Source organism: Schistocerca piceifrons, chromosome 2 (genome assembly GCF_021461385.2).
Source record: "Schistocerca piceifrons isolate TAMUIC-IGC-003096 chromosome 2, iqSchPice1.1, whole genome shotgun sequence".
Classification (NCBI taxonomy): Eukaryota; Metazoa; Arthropoda; class Insecta; order Orthoptera; family Acrididae; genus Schistocerca; species Schistocerca piceifrons.
In genome coordinates this window covers 700628621-700651966 of record NC_060139.1, presented here as the reverse complement: position 1 = coordinate 700651966, position 23346 = coordinate 700628621, and the positions used below count along the sequence as shown (strand labels likewise).

General features: G+C 39.5%; 1 protein-coding gene across 2 annotated transcripts in view; it reads right to left on the bottom strand.

Annotated features, from left to right (window-relative positions):
• The window catches only part of LOC124774518 (aspartate--tRNA ligase, mitochondrial), a 158872-nt gene that overhangs the window by 75021 nt on the left and 60505 nt on the right, over window positions 1-23346 (bottom strand). For both annotated transcript variants that reach the window (XM_047249487.1, XM_047249486.1), the window contains exon 6: window positions 11138-11305. In XM_047249487.1, the coding sequence (XP_047105443.1) occupies window positions 11138-11305 (168 nt within the window). The remainder of the gene's footprint in view (window positions 1-11137; window positions 11306-23346) is intronic.

Below are 23346 nucleotides of genomic sequence, written 5' to 3'. Positions count from 1 at the left end.
AATTATCTGCAGTATCCACATCTTAATGTCATGATTCTAGTGAAATGATGAACCAAGTTTTGAGGCATGAAAAGTTACTAAAATACTTTGTTATTTAGGTGGTTGAATTGGAGGTGTTGAAAATTGTTAGAAACATTTAAATAATATTTATGTTTGTTGCAGAAACCCAGAAGTGATACTGTGGAATTTTTCCACATTCTTATCTGGTCGCACGGAATTTGCTTCATGAAAAGTCTAGAAATAACTCATTTCGTTTTTCTTCTGACTTCTATATTGAATTGCACTACTATTAAAGCCATGTGTTGCACCCACTATCACATACATAAAATTTTGACAGGGTAAACATCTCACCTATTATTACAAACATGAAACAAGTACAAAGTCAGTTTAGTATGACAGGATGCATGGCATAAAATATAAACATATTTTTCATCAATAGTTCTGTAAAAAAAACAGTTTTTCAATATTAAACATAATGTAATCAACATTTTTAACAATTAATATTACAATATATTCATTCTGAATAGAAATGGACTAATATTTCATTCACCTATGAAAGCTGTAGTTCCATTCATCAACCCTAATTAACCTACACAAAATACCCCTTCCCATCTTGTATTTAAAACAAATATTTAACAGATTTACTTCATGGACAATTGAGTCTTGACCATAAAAATTACAGTTTATCATGTGTATCATTTACTACAATGAGTGAATCTCAGTCTTCTACATTACATTTGCAATGAAAAAGGTCAAGTTGGTGTCTTCTGCTGGAAAGGTTATGGTCAGGATTTTCTGGGATGTGGAAGGGATTCTTACAGAATACTTGAAAAAAAAAAAAAAATTATTTACTACTCTTGGCATTGTTATATATTTCAATGCAAAATAATTTTGGTGAACATAAGTGTAAAATGTGGGTCGAATATGGTAATTACATACTTTTATAGAATATCTGCAACAGAAGTAGAGGGGGGGGGGGGGGGAGGAGGGGTTTCATCTCACTTCAGGGAAGATTTGGAGGGCAAATTTTCTGACTGTGGTAGACTCTCACAATTAAAATTATCTCACTGTAGTCTTCAGTCTGAAGATTGTTTTGATACCACTCTCCACAATAATCTGAAACTCTCTTCATCTCTACAAACTACTGCAATCTACAGCCATCTGGAAGTCTTTACTGTACGAAGAGGGGGAAGAGGCAGGACAGCGGGTCAGGGTGGAGAGTGGGAGATGGAGAGAATGCCCACATGAAGGGGGGAGAGGGTGATAGGAGAGGACAGTACACCATCTGGATGGGAAAATACTGGCGTGGGCAACACAGAGACAGGAAAAGGTTAGGTATGGCGGTGGAAAACAGGTTAGCTCAGATTTAAGCCAGGGGGATTGCAAAAGAGCACAGGATATGCTGCAGAGGCAATTCCTGCCAGTGTAGTTCTGAGAAACCACTGCTGGAAGAGAGTACAGCAGAGTTCCGCTAATCTGAACATTCAGTTAATCCGAACATGAATTATGTTGGTCTAAGTATGGAAAACTTTTCGGTGAACTGTCGTGCGCACACACAATATTTTAATTTACACAGTACAGTAAACATGTACTAGAAAAATTGGCAAGAAAACATTAGGTTTAAACAATGCATAACAGTGAAAGAAAAGCTGTCAAACTTACTAAAATACAGCGGACATTTTATCCCTACTTTTTTAGATGACAAAAACTCAGTCATTGACTAAAATACAGCGGACATTTTATCCATACCTTTTAGATGACAAAAACTCGGTCATTGTTTTTTGGAGTACTGAAGACAGTCTGTTATACGATGTATAGTTGTGCCATCGTCTCATAAACATCAAATCGGCAGGTGTAGCAGTGGGCTGTTGTTCCAAATAATGTAGCACACGGTCAAGGACTTCTGCTGTGTCACTGTGTGGCACCAGCTCTCCTTTATCGCTTTCAGGCTCATTGTCACTTCTGTCACAGCAGTCCACTTCTTCCTGGTCTTGAGTCACAGCAGCAACTAAATCAGCGTCAGTAAGGTTCTCCACATATGCCGCATCTGCTACAATCCATTCATCTACGTCTCCTTCGCTAGCTTCTTCACATCAAGGGATTGTCTGTATCATTTGTAGTAGACTTTCCTCTTCATTTTCAACTAGATTGTCCTGAAATTAAAGAGATGTCCACAGTTTTCTCCATGATTTTCGCAGAGTATTTTCTGAAATATTTTGCCATGCCTCATCAGACCAATAAACAACATCCTTCACATTGGTCTTTTTTATTTTGTCCACTAAAGGTATGCTATCGTCTTGGATCAGCATTCTTAAAAACTGTTTTCTGTACATCATTTTTAATGTTTGCAGTATGCCCTGGTCCATTGGCTGTAGAAGTGATGTACCATTCGGTGGCAAAAACTTCACCACAACTTCTCCATCAGATAATCCCTCAGTGCTGGGGTGAGATGGCGTGTTATCAATCAAAAGGATTGCATGGGGAGACAAATGAATTTTCTTAGAAAACCGTCTAACAGAGGGAACAAACTGGCTGTGAAACCATTCTCTGAACAGCTTACCATCCATCCATGCTTTTCTCTGGTTGCAATAATATACGGGCAGGGACTTCGTGTTGCAGTTTTTAAAAGCTCTGGGCCTAGCAGATTTGCCGATCAGCATTAAAGGCAGCCTGTGATTACCAGCAGTGTTGCTGCACGCTAATAAAGTCACACAACGTTTGCACATTTCAAAACCAAGAGCATGGTCTTTGCTTTTGATGCCAGGCTTTTTGTTGGCAATGCCCTAAAATTAAGGCCAGTCTCGTCAGCGTTATAAATTTGTTGGGGAGAATACTTTCCCTCTCTTATCATTTTTTCAAACTCATCCAAGTAACCCTTCACTGCATCATGGTCAGAAGAAAGCTGCTCTCCAGTAATTGTTAGCTGACGGATTCCATGACATTCTTGAATCTGTCCAACCAATCTGTACTCGCACTGAAAGACTCATAACCACACATTAACATGTTCATGTAAACAGCCTTCTCCTGAACCAGTGCTCCACTCAAAGGAGTTCCCCTTTCTCTTACCTGCCTGAACCAAACAAAAAGAGCTTCATCCACTTTATCGCACTGGGACTGTTTCAAAGTCTGCCACATTTCGAGTGTTTTTCCCGAAGACGTTGCACAGAACTGTTCAAGCTTCACTCGGTTCTTCTTCCAATCACAAATGGTTGCTTTACAACACTCAGTTCCATTGCCAGTTTAGATACATTCTCGCCATTGTCTATCTGCTTCAAACTATTCAGTTTTTCTTTGAGAGTTAACATTGTATGTTTCCGTTTACTCGTGACGAAAATGCGTACACCACCATGCCTGAATGAATACAATACAACTGTTAAGTGTGCTAGCGATCGATAACTAACATAACCAATTGCTTTGTGAGCCAACTGGCAGTGCACTGACCTAAGACACCACAAAGGTCTCAACAATGCACAACAAGGGCAGGGAGTGAGAGGGAGTCATTGTTCCCACACTTGTTCCCATTTGTTACCATGGTGTATCTACTTATCTGCTTGGTATACTTGATTCTAGAAACTCGTCACCGTAATTCTGGCTAATTCAAACAAATCGGTAATCCAAACAAGGTCTGGTCCTAATTAGTTCAGATTAATGGGACTCTACTGTTTTCAAATGGTCCCAGTAATGAAACAGCTGTTGAAATAATCAGTTTTGCGGCATGCAGCATGTTCAGCAACTGGATGATCAAGCTGCGGTTTGCCACAGTTTAGCAGTGACCACTCGTTCGAACAGACAAGTTGGTTACTTGTCATACCCACACAGAATACTGTACAGTAATTGCAGCATAGTTGACATGTTACATAGCTGCTTTTAAACGTGACCCTGCCTGTGTTTGGCTACGAACCACCTGTGATAGGGCTGAAGTACAAGGTGGTGGGTGGGCGTATGATCCATAGGGTGTAGGAATGGGAGCAGCGTTAGAATAGGGATGATAGGGATGGACAAGGTTGTGTGAGTGTCACTACTTTGTATGATGTGGGTAGCAATTTGGGGAGGATAACCCCTCATCTCTGGGCATGATGGAAGGTTGTTGAAGCTCTGTTGAAGGATGTGGTTGAGCTTTTCAAGGCCAGCGTGATGTAGGGTGCTGGTCAGTGGCTAGTTAACAGGTACTATTGACAGAGGAGGAGATGGTATGGGGGATCTGTTTATGGGTATGCTGGAGAGGATATTTCTGTCAATACAGATCCTATTAGTTTATCAGTATATTTCGAGAGATCCTGCTTTCCGCTGTAGATGGAGCATTCACAATTGGTGAGGCTGTAAGTCAGATACTTTTGATATGAAACGAGTGACAGCTGACATAATAGAGGTACTGTTGGTGGTTGGTGTGCTTGATATGAACAGACATATTTATGGAGCCATCTAAGAGGTGCAGTATGACATCTGTGAAGGTGGTTCAGTGAGTCAATAAGAACCAGGTGAAGCAGATTTGGGAGTAAGCATTAAGGTTATGGAGGAGAGAGCAAAGGTTGTCACTGCCATGAATCTACATCATGAAATTGTCATTGAATTTGAAACACAGAGCAGGTTTTGGGTGTTGACCGGATAGGAAGGATTCCTCTAGATGGCCCATAAATAAGTTGGCACAGTATGGTGCCATGTAGGTATTCATGGCAGTACACATGGCAGTATCATGGATTTGTTTATATATTTGGCCTTCAAAACAGAAATAATTTTGTCATGTTGTGGTTTGCCAGGAAGACTGGAAAAGGCGTAGTAGATTTGGTATCATGAAAGCAATGCGAAAGGTAGTGTCCCATGGCTGCCAAGTTGAATCATATTAATCTTTCTTTTTTTTCTTTCATTCTTTTCATTTTATACATGTAAGCTATATGTAAACTGAATGACTTATAGACAGCGACATAGGGAAATTAACGATGTGCTTTGTGGCAAGGATAATGTTTTGATACATCTGCATAAAAAAAAAAGAAGAAGAAATGTGCTCTTCAATTTATTACTTCCTGTATCTTCACCTGTTTATTTCTATAAGTGGTAGCAGGCGGACGTATGATTAGATCCGTCATACCAGTATTATTTAAAAATGTGTATTTCAACTGTACATTAAAAGTGTTATAAAGTTATTAGGAAAGCATTCACAATGATCACATATCTGTTCATCATTTTGTCTGCCGCCGAGATCCTGCATGAGGAGGTTTGGAGCAGACAAGAGGAATTTGCATGAGCAGGGGAGGAGCGATCCTGCATCGGCATTGTTTTAATCAAGACTCTACATCTACATTTATACTCCGCAAGCCACCCAACGGTGTGTGGCGGAGGGCACTTTACGTGCCACTGTCATTACCTCCCTTTCCTGTTCCAGTTGCTTATAGTTCGCGGGAAGAACGACTGTCTGAAAGCCTCCGTGCACGCTCTAATCTCTCTAATTTTACATTCGTGATCTCCTCGGGAGGTATAAGTAGGGGGAAGCAATATATTCGATACCTCATCCAGAAACGCACCCTCTCGAAACCTGGCGAGCAAGCCACACCGCGATGCAGAGTGCCTCTCTTGCAGAGTCTGCCACTTGAGTTTGTTAAACATCTCCGTAACGCTATCACGGTTACCAAATAACCCTGTGACGAAACGCGCCGCTCTTCTTTGGATCTTCTCTATCTCCTCCGTCAACCCGACTATGCACAAAGGAATTAATGTGAAGCAGTTCGTAATGTAAATTATGAATACTGATGTTGAATGTAATGATATTGAAGGTCTGTTGATATTGGCATCAGTTAAACTCACCCAGGATTGTGCACAGATTCAGAAATTACATTCCAATTTCTTTTAACTATTCTTTCCAGTCTTTTTTAAAAATTATTCAAGCAGCAATTATTAATCAGTTTCCATTACTTCCCCACCTGCATATGTCATTATTCTCTGCATGGAGGCCGTTGGTGTACAAGGACACTACGTCCACAGTGACCAGTGGTCTGGTGGTAATAGGACTGGAAATGTGGAAAGGTGGTGAAGGAAGTGAGCAATGTTTTGGATGTAGGGCAGGAGGTTACTAACAATAGTTTGGAGGTGTTAGTTAACAAAAAGACTGTGGGATGGAGTTTGAGAAGTAGGTAATGGATAGGGGTCCAGGGGGTGGTTGGTGTGAGAAGAGAAGTGGTTTCAGGTGTCAAATCTTGGGATGAACCTAACACCTTAAGGAACTGCCAGAGGTCCTAGGTTTGTAAGCAGATGTGTTGGAAAATTGGCAGAGACTCTCAGCCACATAATCACCATGATTCATGACCACTGCAGTGGATTCTTTGTCTGCTGGTGCGATGATAATTATCTGGATTGGATTTTTAATTTATGAATAACTGTGTGTTCCATATGAGTGCTGGTGAACTCACTAGGGAGGGATTTAGGAAAGGAAGTTGAGACTAGATTGGAAGTAAGGAATTACTGAATGATTACCATGTGACGACTTTGTGAAAGGGGAGGTGTATCCCAGTTGGGAAGGAGGTTGGAACTGTTTTAAACAAGGTTCTACGTGGGATTTTGGTAAGCTTTTGTCAATGGGGTGTGTAGCAAAGAAATGTTTCCACTGCAGAGAAAAGGTAAAATAAAGAAGGTCCCTTTACAAGTGAAGCATGACTGAACTTAAGATTTTGGGCTAAAGATGAGGTGTTTAGGAAGTACTGCAAGTTCTGCAGAGGTCAAAGTTTTGGCAGGAACATTGACAACAGTGTTACAGAATGGGTGTTCAGGAGCAATGTGCATCATGGAGGGTGGAGGAAGTTTTTGGGGACACAGAAGGTGGCGTAAGTCAGCTAGGGCTGGTTACGAATCTATGGGGGGTTGATGAGAGTGTTAGATCAGGGTGGTAGGCTCTTTATTTTCCAGAGGTAATCCTATTTGCACATACAACATGAGTAGCTGGGACAGATTCCTCAGGTGGTGCTGACAGTGCTATTCCAACTTTTGAAGGGCAAGAGTTTCTATTGCAGTGACTGCATTCAGGAAGTTGTAGTCAGGATTGAAAGGACTTTGCGAAAGGAGGAGAGGCCGTCAAGTATGGTTTCAGCGCGCTCTCTCTCTCCTCTACTCTCTCTCGCCTCTCTACCTCCTTAACAATCTCCACCTTTGTCTTGCCGCCCCCCCCCCCCCTACATCTACATCTACATCTACATTGATACTCCGCAAGCCACCCAACGGTGTGTGGCGGAGGGCACTTTATGTGCCACTGTCATTACCTCCCTTTCCTGTTCCAGTTGCGTATGGTTCGCGGGAAGAACGACTGTCTGAAAGCCTCCGTGCGCGCTCTAATCTCTCTAATTTTACATTCGTGATCTCCTCGGGAGGTATAAGTAGGGGGAAGCAATATATTCGATACCTCATCCAGAAACGCACCCTCTCGAAACCTGGCGAGCAAGCTACACCGCGATGCAGAGCGCCTCTCTTGCAGAGTCTGCCACTTGAGTTTATTAAACATCTCCGTAACGCTATCACGGTTACCAAATAACCCTGTGACGAAACGCGCCGCTCTTCTTTGGATCTTCTCTATCTCCTCCGTCAGACCGATCTGGTACGGATCCCACACTGATGAGCAATACTCAAGTATAGGTCGAACGAGTGTTTTGTAAGCCACCTCCTTTGTTGATGGACTACATTTTCTAAGCACTCTCCCAATGAATCTCAACCTGGTACCCGCCTTACCAACAATTAATTTTATATGATCATTCCACTTCAAATCGTTCCGCACGCATACTCCCAGATATTTTACAGAAGTAACTGCTACCAGTGTTTGTTCCGCTATCATATAATCATACAATAAAGGATCCTTCTTTCTATTTATTCGCAATACATTACATTTGTCTATGTTAAGGGTCAGTTGCCACTCCCTGCACCAAGTGCCTATCCACTGCAGATCTTCCTGCATTTCGCTACAATTTTCTAATGCTGCAACTTCTCTGTATACTACAGCATCATCCGCGAAAAGCCGCATGGAACTTCCGACACTATCTACTAAGTCATTTATATATATTGTGAAAAGCAATGGTCCCATAACACTCCCCTGTGGCACGCCAGAGGTTACTTTAACGTCTGTAGACGTCTCTCCATTGATAACAACATGCTGTGTTCTGTTTGCTAAAAACTCTTCAATCCAGCCACACAGCTGGTCTGATATTCCCTAGGCTCTTACTTTGTTTATCAGGCGACAGTGCGGAACTGTATCAAACGCCTTCCGGAAGTCAAGAAAAATAGCATCTACCTGGGAGCCTGTATCTAATATTTTCTGGGTCTCATGAACAAATAAGGCGAGTTGGGTCTCACACGATCGCTGTTTCCGGAATCCGTTGATTCCTACATAGTAGATTCTGGGTTTCCAGAAATGACATGATACGCGAGCAAAAAACATGTTCTAAAATTCTACAAGAGATCGACGTAAGAGATATAGGTCTATAGTTTTGCGCATCTGCTCGACGACCCTTCTTGAAGACTGGGACTATCTGTGCTCTTTTCCAATCATTTGGAACTCTCCGTTCCTCTAGAGACTTGCGGTACACGGCTGTTAGAAGGGGGGCAAGTTCTTTCGCGTACTCTGTGTAGAATCGAATTGGTATCCCATCAGGTCCAGTGGACTTTCCTCTATTGAGTGATTCCAGTTGCTTTTCTATTCCTTGGACACTTATTTCGATGTCAGCCATTTTTTCGTTTGTGTGAGGATTTAGAGAAGGAACTGCAGTGCGGTCTTCCTCTGTGAAACAGCTTTGGAAAAAGGTGTTTAGTATTTCAGCTTTACGTGTGTCATCCTCTGTTTCAATGCCATCATCATCCCGTAGTGTCTGGATATGCTGTTTCGAGCCACTTACTGATTTAACGTAAGACCAGAACTTCCTAGGATTTTCTGTCAAGTCGGTACATAGAATTTTACTTTCGAATTCAATGAACGCTTCACGCATAGCCCTCCTTACGCTAACTTTGACATCGTTTAGCTTCTGTTTGTCTGAGAGATTTTGGCTGCGTTTAAACTTGGAGTGGAGCTCTCTTTGCTTTCGTAGTAGTTTCCTAACATTGTTGTTGTACCACGGTGGGTTTTTCCCGTCCCTCACAGTTTTACTCGGCACGTACCTGTCTAAAATGCATTTTACGATTGCCTTGAACTTTTTCCATAAACACTCAACATTGTCAGTGTCGGAACAGAAATTTTCGTTTTGATCTGTTAGGTAGTCTGAAATCTGCCTTCTATTACTCTTGCTAAACAGATAAACCTTCCTCCCTTTTTTTATATTCCTATTAACTTCCATATTCAGGGATGCTGCAACGGCCTTATGATCACTGATTCCCTGTTCTGTACATACAGAGTCAAAAAGTTCGGGTCTGTTTGTTATCAGTAGGTCCAAGATGTTATCTCCACGAGTCGGTTCTCTGTTTAATTGCTCGAGGTAATTTTCAGATAGTGCACTCAGTATAATGTCACTCGATGCTCTGTCTCTACCACCCGTCCTAAACATCTGAGTGTCCCAGTCTATATCTGGTAAATTGAAATCTCCACCTAAGACTATAACATGCTGGGAAAATTTATGTGAAATGTATTCCAAATTTTCTCTCAGTTGTTCTGCCACTAATGCTGCTGAGTCGGGAGGTCGGTAAAAGGAGCCAATTATTAACCTAGTTCGGTTGTTTAGTGTAACCTCCACCCATAATAATTCACAGGAACTATCCACTTCTACTTCACTACAGGATAAACTACTACTAACAGCGACGAACACTCCACCACCGGTTGCATGCAATCTATCCTTTCTAAACACCGTCTGTACCTTTGTAAAAATTTCGACAGAATTTATCTCTGGCTTAAGCCAGCTTTCTGTACCTATAACGATTTCAGCTTCGGTGCTTTCTATCAGCGCTTGAAGTTCCGGTACTTTACCAACGCAGCTTCGACAGTTGACAATTACAATACCGATTGCTGCTTGGTCCCCGCATGTCCTGACTTTGCCCCGCACCCGTTGAGGCTGTTGCCCCCTCCTCATCTCCTCTGCTTCTTTTATATGCTCTATCCTTCAGAACTCCTTTCATGCTGTTGTGCAGTAGCTGAGTCATCTGCTTATCCCACTGTTGCCTCTCACTGCCCTGTTACACCCGCTCTTGCCTCGTGCGGTCTTTCTTACATGCTCCCCACATCTATCCGGCCAGGTAACTGCTCTCAATAATTGATAATCAATAACCAGCATCACCATGGTCATGGTAGTTTGTATCTGGGTGTCTGTGTATCAGTATGTGTGAATGCATGTACTTTCTGAGAGAAGAAAATAAAGAGCCCAAAAGCTAGTGAATGTGGTCTTCTGTCGCTTTTGTGTTTGTGCACAACCAAGCAGTCTGTCACAGGTGTGTGGTCGCCTTTCTCTTGTTTTATACATTCTTCTTCTATTGTAGTCCTTTCTACTGTTAAGTTCACTATATGATGCAACATGGTAATTGGTGCAAAGAGTACACAACTTCACTAATTTGATAATCCTTTGGTTAATAGGACCTGCCTAAAACTCCAATAACTCATCCAGTCACTGTATGAGTAAATCAAGATTTTGTGTGTGTGTGTGTGTGTGTGTGTGTGTGTGTGTGTGTGTGTGTGTGCGTGGGTGCGTGCGTGTGCGCGCTCGTGGAGGTGAATGTGTGTGTGGATGTGCACATGCATGTAGGAGGGGGGGATTACAGAGAACTATTAGGGCACAATTAGCTACAATTTTACTGCAAAATGTCTGTGCAATAGATTCACTACATTAGTTGCCACAGAAAATGTTTTACATCCAATGACGTATATTTTCCTTGTTGGATAGTAATTTTCCTCTCAAGCAAGTCTGGGAAGCCACAAAGTAGTACATTATCATTCTTATTGGCAATTTCAATGCAAGATGGTTGGCAGGACCCCTTAGGAATCACTGTACATATGGGAACTCCTGTCAGATGAATTCTGAACATGATGTTCGGGAAACTGAATATTACTGATCACATTAGCACTACTACGAAGCCATCAACTACAATTTGAAAACATATTTTCTGGGATTGGAAGAAACCGTAAAAGCTGCGAGAAAGAGAAAGAGGGGGGGGGAATCAAACACATAATACAATTAATTAAAATTCTTACCCCAGGAGTTCTGCGAAATAATGTAGGCGTTTCCACATCCACAAATCCAGATGCGCAGAGATATTCCCTCATTTTCATAGTGACTTGAGATCTGAGTCTAATATTGTGTTGCATATCTGCAAATCGCAGATCAAGATATCGGTATTTCAGGCGTAGCGGTTCTTTTGCCTGAAACAAAAATTTGACATTTTATAGGGGCAGGCATATTGCCCTTGCAAGATAGTTGCTTATGCTGAGAACTTAGGCAACACTGGGAGCAACCACATCAGCTATGAGCTAATCAGCTCACTTGTCATAAATAGTGAGGACTGAAAGACTATGTGAAAGCTGTAGGACTATACCAGAAGCACCAACGCATAGAGCTCCAGTGTTGTGCCGGAAAGACCTTCCGGAAAATGATAACAACAGTTATGCACCAGATGCATACCAATAATGCTCTTAAGCAGAGCAAGGGTTTTAGTTTCTTGAAGTTATAAAATGCCACAAAGCAACACAGACTGCTGGCATGCAGTATAGGTGCACATACACCACACTGACATACAAAGGAACCCAACCCAATTGCCTGAACGTTTTTGGAATACAAAAGTAAAAATCAGCATCCTCATAAGATAAAATCTAAGGCATAAAGTTAATATGATCAAAATTAAATTCATGTGCAAGAGGCAATACTTCACAGTAGCTCTCTGTCAACTAAATTTCTTGCCAATGCTTTAAAGCAACGGAGCAATGTCCCCAACATCACATCATCTCCCTTGTCATTTCATTGACGTTAAAGAAGGTTCATAGGCAAAATAAAAGTTGAAGTACACTGTATCGATCCTGAAACATAAACAAAACTGATAATTGTCATTTTAGTGTTGCTACCTGTATTTATTAGGAATGTTTCAATATCTAGTTTTATTAACTTTAAAACCACCTCAAAATTAATTTTAAAAGTTTAGCTTTTCATGCATATTATATTACCCTGAACAAGAATTTTTTAGGTAAATTTTGTCATTTGGATGTAAAAATATCCTTAATATCAGAATGAAATTTTCACTCTGCAGTGGAGTGTGCACTGATGTGAAACTTACTGGCAGATTAAAACTGTGTGCTGGACTGAGACTTGAACTCGGGACCTTTCCTTTCACGGGCAAGAGCTCTACCGTTTAAGCTACCCAAGCATGACTCGCAACCCATGCCCACAGCTTCAATTCTGCCAGTACCTCTTCTCCTACCTTCACAGGAGAGCTTCTGTGAAGTTTGTAAGGTCCCAAGTTCGAGTCTCAGTCTGACACACAGATTTAATCTGCCGGAAGTTTCATATCCTCAACATGTAACACGTTAGTCAACTGACACAGCTATTGCCTGTTTCTGTTAGCTTAGTTTGTTGCCTACAGCTGTACTTCCTTCCACAGGAGAAGAGTGCACGCACACTGCCAGTCTGACTAGCTCATGCAGCAAATGTAGAAAACATTCAACTCAGTACCAACAGGCCTTTCTCCACCGTACCAGGCCTGCCGGGCTCTTCAATAAATCATAAATCATGATCCCCAGTGTGTGTGCTGGCATCAGTGTGACAGACATCGACGGAAATAAAAAGAAAGTGTACACATTACTAATCATCAAAAAATGTGCAGTTTTCTTCAGTTTTCTTATTGTGAGTAAGCTGTCTTACTCCTTAGTTTCCTGTTGCCTTCCCTGGTAACTGACAACTCTAGGGTAAATACTACACTGGGCCAATGTTTCTGCTTCTGACTCTACCTAGCAGAATTTACATGCATGGGAAACTACCTCTGTTGCTTCTTACTGTAATACTTGTTGTGTCTGCTTTATGCCACCCATGATGAATATGACAGTGGTCAAGTAATCTCATCATACCCAAATTAACATGCAAATCAATGCTATATGTTCCACACAAATCTCAAAATGCATGCTACAGGCTAACGTGGCAGAATGACACTACTGGCTGGAGTGTCACATGGTACATTGGTCCTTGCCACTGAGCACTGTCCCACCACCAGGCTATAGTATGCGGGAAAACTTCTGCTCTTAGTGGATTCTCACATAACTATTAGTGATATTCTCGCAACAAGTAACATAGCAATGGGACTGATACCATCACTACAAAATTTTACTGCCTCAAGATGACACGACAATGTTATCACAAGTAAGAGATGGTTATCTTAATTTACAAGATTACTTCAGGATGACATGACAATGTTATCACAAGTAAGAGATGGTCATTTTAATTTACATCGGGCATCTCTCTAAGAGTCATCCGTCACATTTCCTCCGATGTTTTGGAAAAAATTTGCAGTGCAGTACCTGTAGTGTGAAGAAAGGCACAGGTCAAGGTTCAATTCTGGGAGAGGACATCACAGTTTGTTACCATCTACCCCCCCCCCCCCCCCCCCATATATATATATATATATATATATATATATATATATATATATATATATATATATAATTCTAATGTAACACAGATACCTATGATTGACTAATAATAAAAATATAATATATATGTTTTAATATAATAACAATAACAATTTGTTTACATCAGTGCTCAGGGAATATCTTTAGGGTAACTTCCAAGAAATTACAGTTCAGGGAAATACAGCATCTGAAAAGTATCTGTCCAAAAATTTAAAAAGTAGTTGTGCTAAGCAATTGATTGAAGAACTATAATTGCAACCAATTCTCACAATTTTGATATAAAAATTTACAAGACACAAAATCAAAAAGTTCTTTCACCATTATTAACATTTCACTCAGCACGACTGTGAACACAGGTCTGCAGACTACAGTTCACAGATCTGTAAATGAGAGGAATGCTGTTTCTTTCAGTCTTAAGACTACAGATACTTGCAGATCACACGTACCCCTATCTTTGCCATGTTATAGTCTGAACAAAGATCTAAGCCATGTGACAGAGAGCAAACATTTGAGCTCTACATGAAGTGGAGCCAACAGTTATGGTTTTTCTCATTTATAACTGAAATCAAGCTGATTTCAACATTTGAAAAGGCTTCTTGTATTAGTATTACACATGTAGTAGTACGTTTACCCCAGTTTCTCTCGAACTCCCAATAATAGCTCAATGAATACAATTTTTATATTTAACCACATCAAATGCTAAGAAAAATTTTCAAACATTGTATTAACAGCTCTCTCCTTTTTACAAGCAATGGGATTACAGTTCTTCAGTGAATTCCTGGGTCTGTTACAAAATGAATCATTTAGTTTTCTGGCAATTTCTCAAAATAATGTCTAAATGTTTTTATGCTTTTAGAAGAAATGACACCCATTTCTATCCATGATATTCAGTTTTTATACAAAGTAAGCACTTACATTTAACAACTTTTTGCTTAATGTAGCACACAATATCAATATACTGTGCATAAAATAGAAGAAAAGTTGATTATAGACAAAACTCTTGCAGGAAGTTTGATATAAAATTCTGTCATCTCAAATTCTTTGTCATTCATTGAGGTTTAGATCTGAGGATAAATATATTTTCAAGAAATTTCACCACTGTAATAAATTATCTTTACTGTAAATAATACAATACACTCAACAGTATTCTAGAAGTCAACCACAAATGAATGCTGCCACTAGTCCGCTGATTGAGAAGCTGGTTTCAACACAATGTCTTCATGAGCAGTCTGCATTTCTGTGGTCTTCGCCAGGGCAACAAGTAATTTTAGGTAACGTCCAGTTACTTTTAAAATTTTTTATCACAGCTTAAGAAAGCCACTCCTGTTCCTTAATAATTTTTATATGAATTTTCACTCACAAAATAATATGAAATACAATATGTATGGATTATTGTGTTCAAAACCAATGGGAGAAACTACACCTGCAGTCTTGAGACAATTTTTAAAAATTAAGTTCATGCGAGGAGCAGCTTAGTTGATGAGAGTCTTCAAGAGGCACTGATAAGGACGTATCCTAGCTTTCTTTCTTATTCTTGGTTCTCTTTACTAGCCCCTTTTCTTAGCTGATCAATGTGAGGCCTGGTGTTTTGCCTTTAACCCTGGGATGCATATACAGGGCCTCCGAGGCCCTTGTATGTCTTCATTTTTAAAAAAATTCTGTAATCTTTTGTTTGATTTCGAACTGCTTTCCAGTACTCTTTCACTAAAACCGTGACATTCCTCCTATCAAGTCTGAACGAGATAACTTTTTAAGTTTTTTGTATAATTCAACATGTTTACCCATACACCGTGAATGCAAAAGTAGGGCTTCAGAAGCCTTCACACATTTATAAACGTTCTTTAGTCTATATTGTCTTCAATATTTGTTTGGGAGCAGTTATTAATTCAATAATAACTGCAGTGGTATTTCCAGAAGCAAGAGTGCCTGGGACTATTTCATCTCCAAGGAAATACTAGAGGAAATCATCAACTGCACATATATTGAAGGCAGAAGAGTGGGTGCTTTACATGGTAAACGTGGAAAAACGTTTCACTTGCTGACATGGAGGGTTTTCTTGGTCTTTTACTGCATTCTGGTGTTGAGAAGAGTTGGGATGTCCCTATTAGAGAATTATTCTTGGATGAGAAGGCAAATCATACATATAAGGCTACCATGTCAGTAAATAGGTTCGAGGATATAAGGAGAATGATTAGATTTGATGGCAGGCGTACCCGTGAAACTCGATCTGCAGATAACAAACGTGCAGCTGTTCGCTATGTATGGGAACTATTTCTTGACAAGTGTAGAAATAGAATGATTCCAATGATTCGCTCACAGTTGTTGAGCAGCTAGTTCCATTCCATGGAAGACGCAGCTTCACCCAGTATATGCCCTCTAAACCAGCCAAGTATGGCATAAAAATATTTTGGTTATGTGATGCTACACTTGCATAAGCTTTAGGCAGAATTGTTTACACGGGAACGAAGCCCCATGAACCTATTCAGAAAAATCTTGGATTGAATGTGGAGAAAGATCTTGCTAAAAGCATTGAAGGATCATCCAAAAATATTACTGTTGACAACTTCTTTACTAGTGTGCAGCTGGCAGAAGAGATGCTTCAGAAGCAAATTACAGTGGTGCGAACAATCAAACAAAATAAACCATAAATTCCAAATGAGACGAAACCATCTGCCTCAAGAGCGATTCATTCCTCTTTGTTTGCATTTAGAGGTGACATTACATGGTGAGTTATGCTCCCAAAAAGAAAAAGTCTGTAGTTCCCATTAGCACAATGCATCACGACAGAAACATTGACGAAACTCATGCAAAAAAGAAACCAGATATAATAAAGTTCTATAACTCTACGAAGGGTGGAGTAGATCAAATGGACCAGAAAACTCATTATTACACTTGCAAGAGACAAACAAGAAGATGGTCATTTGCATTATGGATGAATATGATGGACGTCGCAGTGAAATTTTATTTTCCGCCCAACATCTGACATACCGTAGTGGAAGAAGTGATAAAAGGCGTTTATTCCTAAGAGATTTAGCAGAGGAAATGGTAAGACCACTAATGGAACTTCGTATTCAGATTCCTAATCTTCCAAAGAAAATCGTTGATACCATGCAAAGATGTGGTGTTCAAAAAGATGTCATATTGCCGAACCAACTACCTGTTTCAGGAAAAAGAAGAAGGTGCAATTATTGTCCATATAATAAACACAGTAAAAGTGCTGTGAAATGCATTAAGTGTAAAACCAACATTTGTAAGGGACATAGTGGCGTTCTTTGTGCTTCTTGTTTGTCACATGATGAAAACAAAGAAAAATGCAATTTTATGTGAACAATGAATAATAACTTTTTGTCAAAATATTACCTATATACATAATATTGTGAATAAAGAGTATGTTTTAATTGAAGAAATTGAATAAATGTTATAAAATGTTAACTGCAACTTATAAGTGAATTAATAAAATTATTTGTATATGTTGTATGTAAATGGATGTAACTAACAAAAATTCACTCTTAGAGTTTTCAAAAAAAAAAATTAATAAAATGTTAATCAGGCCCACCAGATCCTGTTACTGTATCTTAGGAATTTTTCAATATGACAATAAATTTGACAGAAATAAATTTAACTCCAAAGAATGATTATATGAAAAGAAGAAAATTTAAAATTAGGGCAGGGCCTTGGAGGCCCTGCATATGCATTCATGTGTGTTTCCTGCACCATGCATTGTAGGGTTAAAAGGCAATACCGCTAGCAATTCTTCCCTAAATGCTTTATTTCCAATATACAAAAAACTGCACGAAAATAGATATTTGATCTCTATCGAGGATGAAACAAGACCCATTAAGTGCAATAAAGTGGCAAGGTATATTCTGCTGAAGTTCAAGCCCACTACTTTTATTGTCAACAGCCCAAATCACAGTTTTTATAGTATAGCTTGTGGCTGACAATGGAATACCTTGTATTGTGGCAACAATATTCTTTTTCTCTTCAAGAGGTGCTGTGGCCGCTTCCAACATACATTTTTTAATGATCTCTTTCTGAAAATGGCTTCTGGTGTTTATTTATTGTCCAACATACGCATAATGCTGCTTTGTCAGATTTTTCTTGCCTGCTCAGAGCGATTTAGTAAGGCCGTGCTTTTTCTGTAAAAAGCTAGATAGGCCTGAAATTTTCTTTGATAAGCTTCTATATCTCCATCTACACACACATTTTGCAAGCCACTGTGTGGTGCTTAGCAGAGTGTATCCTGCGCCACAACTAGTCGTTTCCTTTCCCATTTGACTTGCAAATAGAGTGACCGAAAAACAACTGTATATATGCCTTTGTACGTAATCTCTCTAATCTTATCTTCATGGTCCTTACACGAAGTGTATATTGGTGGCAGTAGGACCTTCCTGCAGTCTGCCTCAGATGCCAGTTCTCTAAATTTTCTCTTACTCAAACTTACCGGTAACAAATCTAACAGCCTGCCCCTGAATTGCCTTTAATCTGATCTGGTGCAGTTTCCAAACACTAACAGTGCCCAACAATGGGTCTCATAAGTGTCCTATGTGCAGTATTCTTTACAGATGAACCATACTTTCCTAAAATTCTCCCAATGAACGATCGTGCATTTCCCTTCTTGAAGAATAGAAAGGTACGTATGGAGCAGACACTGTCATTGGTTTAACACATGGCCTATTGATGTAACATTTATTTCACTGTTAAGCTGATGCATGTTGTCGTTCTAACCAACACAGATTTGTCTGCTATGGACTGACTGTTTTGTGACCAAAAATCTGACCCTTATATATCCTCAAAATAATAAGGGCCGAAACTACACATTGTTCGAAGTTAAATTCACAGAAATTACAATTAAAACGTAACTCAGTAAATTAACTGAATACATCGAAAAAGTCATTCCTTTTAACAGTTTCTTCTACAACAAGGTTTAGGCGAATTATTTATTTAAATCATGAAATTAACAAATATTGTTATGCAAACAATACTTTTGACTAAACTGTTAATTAATTAAAGAAAGGCTTTGCTAACATGTTTTTGATTAGAGCCAAATAGATCCTTTAAGAATACTATTAGTTGTTCCTCCAAATGTTTATAATTAGTACAGAAGTTATATCTGTTTATACTTCAACAACAGAATTTAAGTTACAAAACAATTACTGATTTCATCCTAGAATGAAAGTTTTAATTAGGATTAGTCAAAACAAATTAGGAAATCAATTACTTACATAAAACTAAGCACAAAATTAGACCTGGTGTTAGATTCTTTAAAGCTGAGGGCCAATCTTTCTCTTTTACGAAAATGCAGATTATATTCGCGTATGTTAATGGTAATTAGTTAAAATTGAAAAAATTAATTTAAGTGGGCAGATGGCAAAACCCAAGAGTGGAAGTAAAATCATCCCAGCTTGTGTTGTCAAAACTGGTCTACAAGTGAGTGGATAGTAGCGTTGGACCCACTTAGCAACTTTATGAAGGACCAGAACTTTCTTGGGCTCTGACAGAGGTGGTGGTTGTAAGCATTGATCTTTTTACAGACACACAAATTTCTCTTAGCATTTGCCTGTTGGCATTAGCGCATTCTCTTTTGAACTGAGAGTGCAACAGTCTTTGCTTCCTCAGCATTTTTTTAACTTCATTGTTAAATCGCAGTGGGCCTTTCTGTCCTTAACCCACTTACTCGGCACATACTTCTGCAGAGTATGATTTACAATCCCTTTAAACTTTGTCCACAACTCCTCTACGTCCATCATACTGAACTGAATGATGTCAATTCATTATCTAAGTCTGATTTTAACAGCTGTCTATTTGCTTTTTCTAGCAGAAATACTCACCTAGCCCTCTTCATTGATTTATTCAAAAATGGCTCTGAGCACTATGGGACTTAACATCTTAGGTCATCAGTCCCCTAGAACTTAGAACTACTTAAACCTAACTAACCTAAGGACATCACACACATCCATGCCCGAGGCAGGATTCGAACCTGCGACCGTAGCAGTCCCGCGGTTCCGGACTGCAGTGCCTAGAACCGCACGGCCACCGCGGCCGGCATTGATTTATTACCCAGAGAAAAATTTTTTATGGAACTGCTGAGGAGTTGTTTTGTAGTGTTGCTTTCAATTGGCAGTTTTAACAAGAGTGACAGTTTTGTTGCATACGAGGCAAATCAGAAGAGCTCCAGGCATATCCTGCAGCATAAAACAATATTGTTCAGTCCATTCTTTCAAAAAATTCATATTTTGACTATCAACTTGACACATTTTGTGATCCATATCAATGCAAGAAAACATTATTAGCCTTGAAAGTAACAAAACATGTTAAGAACAATGCCATACGGATTGCAACAACTGCTGAAGTGATGATAAAATTCGTCTCATTTACTTATATTTGTTCTTTATAAAGATACTGCTGTATGGCACAAATCACGTGCCAACACATTGCAAAGGAGATGCTTCTGTGTCAAAGTGTACGTCGATGCGCCACAGAGGAGCTACTTTCACGTCACAGGTTGCCATCATCATATATACCACCCCTAACAACAAAATTATCATTTCACATCAAAGTTTTGTACAGTGGCATAAGCTTTTGTTCAAGCTAAGATCACAAAAATTATGTTAAAATGAATATGTCTGCTTTGATTAAAAGAGGATTCATAGGTTGTTGGAGAGAGAGAGAGAGAGAGAGAGAGAGAGAGAGAGAGAGAGAGAGAGAGAGATAATTTATAAAATTTCCCATTTCATTAAATAAAATTCTTGCATTGCCTTCGGGTGTACAGAGATTTTATGTGGATCAACATAACATGTCTTCTGCACTACACAGCATAGCAACTATGTATTTAATTTATGTACTAACCATTAAGAACTAAAATCAGTCACACAATTAGTTGTAAAATATAATAAAAAATTATATGAATGGCATAGAAACATATTGTTATTCACAGAAAATATTTTTTAAATAATTTACCTGAGTAATATATGCTTTAAAGAAATTTTTGGTGATCCAGTTCTTGTCCTTCCATGGCCCAGACATGGACTGTGGTCCACCAGTTGCCTACCACAGGTCTAAGCCTTCAAGAGTTTCTACACACATTTGAGAAGTCAGTATTTATGTAGTGAAGGGCCTTACTTTTTCTGTTTTGTTTTACTCAGTTTCCAGTATGTGCCAGTTCTACTTGTGGACTCACAAATGTGTCAGATTTGTCGTTGATGGCAACTGTGGCCAGTCTGAGAACGTGTGCCTTTTGCTGGCCACTCAGGCTGCAAGCTCACCACATGGGCTATCTCTCAGGTAGACAAGTGGGAAGTATCCCATCTTAAACAAAGTCTGTAATTTTGTAGGAGTCCATGGCATTTTTGTGAGTCTTAGTTTTCATGTTATTTTATACTCCTAAAGTTAGCTAAGAAATTTGTAAATTGATGTGTTTCAAAATACAAACACTTTTACTACTTGTCAACAAACATCAGTCTGTTTCTTGCCTTTTTTTTTAAAGAAAAAGGTATTTTTAAATTTTAACAATGTAGGAAAAGACAGATTGCTACTTATCTATCTTTTCCTACATTGTTAAACTTTAAAAATACCTTTTTGTAACAATAGACTGATGTTTGTTGACAATGGAAACACAGCATTCTGGTCCAAGAAGCTGGGGTTGGCGATCATGCATGCTTGATTTTTGTGTGTGTGTGTGTGTGTGTGTGTGTGTGTGTGTGTGTGTGTGTGTGTGTGTCGGCGTGCGCGCGCACGTTTACTGATGAAGGCTGTGGCCGAAAGTTATATGTGAGTGACTTTTAATTGTGTCTGTCTGCAACTTGACATGTCTTCTTTACAGTACTTAGTAATCATCTTTTCCTACATTGTTGATATTCTTACCTGGAGTTTCCATATTTTTATTTTTAAAGTTTTTTTCCTGCCTGTTTGATTGTCATATCCCAAATTAGTCTAATTTGGTATATGATTTAATCATGTGTGTTAACAAAGACAACATAACATGGCATTAGCAGGCATAGAATGCGGCATATGACATGAAATCCTTTTAGCATCAAATGCAGTTTACACCAAAAAATGAGACACATCAAAAGCCAAACAATGGCAAATCCAGAATGGAATTTAACAATATTATGAGAAGGAAAGTTCTTATTCACCACATAGCGGAAATGCTGAGCTGCAGATAGGTACAAAAGTTTTCAGCCACTAAGCCCTTCTTCAACAAAACACCACACACACACACACACACACACACACACACACACACACACACAGCAGTCTCAGGCAACTGAAACCACATTGTAAATTGCGGTCGACATAGCACTTTTCGTATGTAATCCTCCTCGGTATCCTGCACCTTTCAAATCACTTATGACATTTATCATGAATTTGGCACTTAGCACCTTTCTACAGTTATGTATCCAATTATTGCTACTACCACTACTTCTAACACAGAAAAATGAGGTGGCCCAGCATTTGAAATAAGAAAATAAAATGAATAATAATGTTAGATTCAGAAGTGACTTTAACGTGAAGAGTTAGGTTGGGTGGTGAACCAATCCATTCTATTTACAATGGTGTCAAAAATTAAAGCAACAAACAGAAATTTTGAAAGGTTGCGTTTATTTTACCATAAAACACTATCAACAGGTGATGATAAAGAAGAAACAATATAAAGTATACAGAACATAAACAACTGCAACATGTAAATGGTAGACAAAAATGTTCTTAGTTTTTCCCACCTTAACTGATTTGCACAAACATTCTGATAACTGGTTTATGTGCTCAGTATGGTGTGTGACCACCTATGGCAACAATACAGGCCTTACAACAATGGGGCATGCTGTGAATGATGTCATCAATCTCATGTTGAGGCAATAGCACCCTTTCTTCCCGCAAAGCTGCTCACAAGTCTTGGGGAATGGTTGGTGGATGCTGACATAATGCAGTTCATCTCCCTAGTTCATCCCAGACATGTTCTATGGGATTCACATCGGGAGAGCAAGCAGGCCCCACCATGTGTGCAATATCTACCGTTTCTAAGAAAATATAAACTGCCGTGCTCTATGACATCGAGCATTATCGGCCATCAGTAAAAAGTCTGGGTCCACAGCAACTTGCAATAACTGCACATGAAGTCCCAAGGTCTTGTCAGATACCTAACAGCAGTTAAACCTTGCTGATCACCATACAATTTCATGGTCTTTGGGATACAGTTTTGTTCTATATAAACTGCCATCACATCCAAGACACAACAGAATGATTCACATTAAGCGATCAGGCCCCACCAGTGTGAAACTGTCCTGCTCCCATTCTTCCTCCAATGCAGAGTGTCTGGTAAGTGTCTTCTCTTTGCCATACTGCATCATCTGTGACTGTATACACAACTGTTGTGCCTGTGGGAGTGATCAACATAATTCCTGCCCACAATATTAGGGACCTTCCTCAACTGGTCTCTTTCCACAATATTTGGGTCCCAAAATTGCGTCCCATGTTCTCTCCAGATGCGAATGCATTGAGAGTTGCTGTCCAGACCAAACTGCAACTCATCGAAAAGAACATTCGCCACTATTTGATCGTCCAGGTGGCATGTTGATGACTTCACTCTAGATGTTCTCTTCCATGAAAATGTGTCAGAGGTACACATACATCAGCTCTCCGCCAATAAAGGCCACTCTGCCAAAGCCTTCTGTACACCGTTATCCTCGAACAACACGTCCAGAGGATGCTGTAAGGTCATATGCCAGTTGGCGTGCAATACTGAGGAGGTACTGTCATGCCCTTACAGCCAATTAATGGTTCTCTCTTTCTGG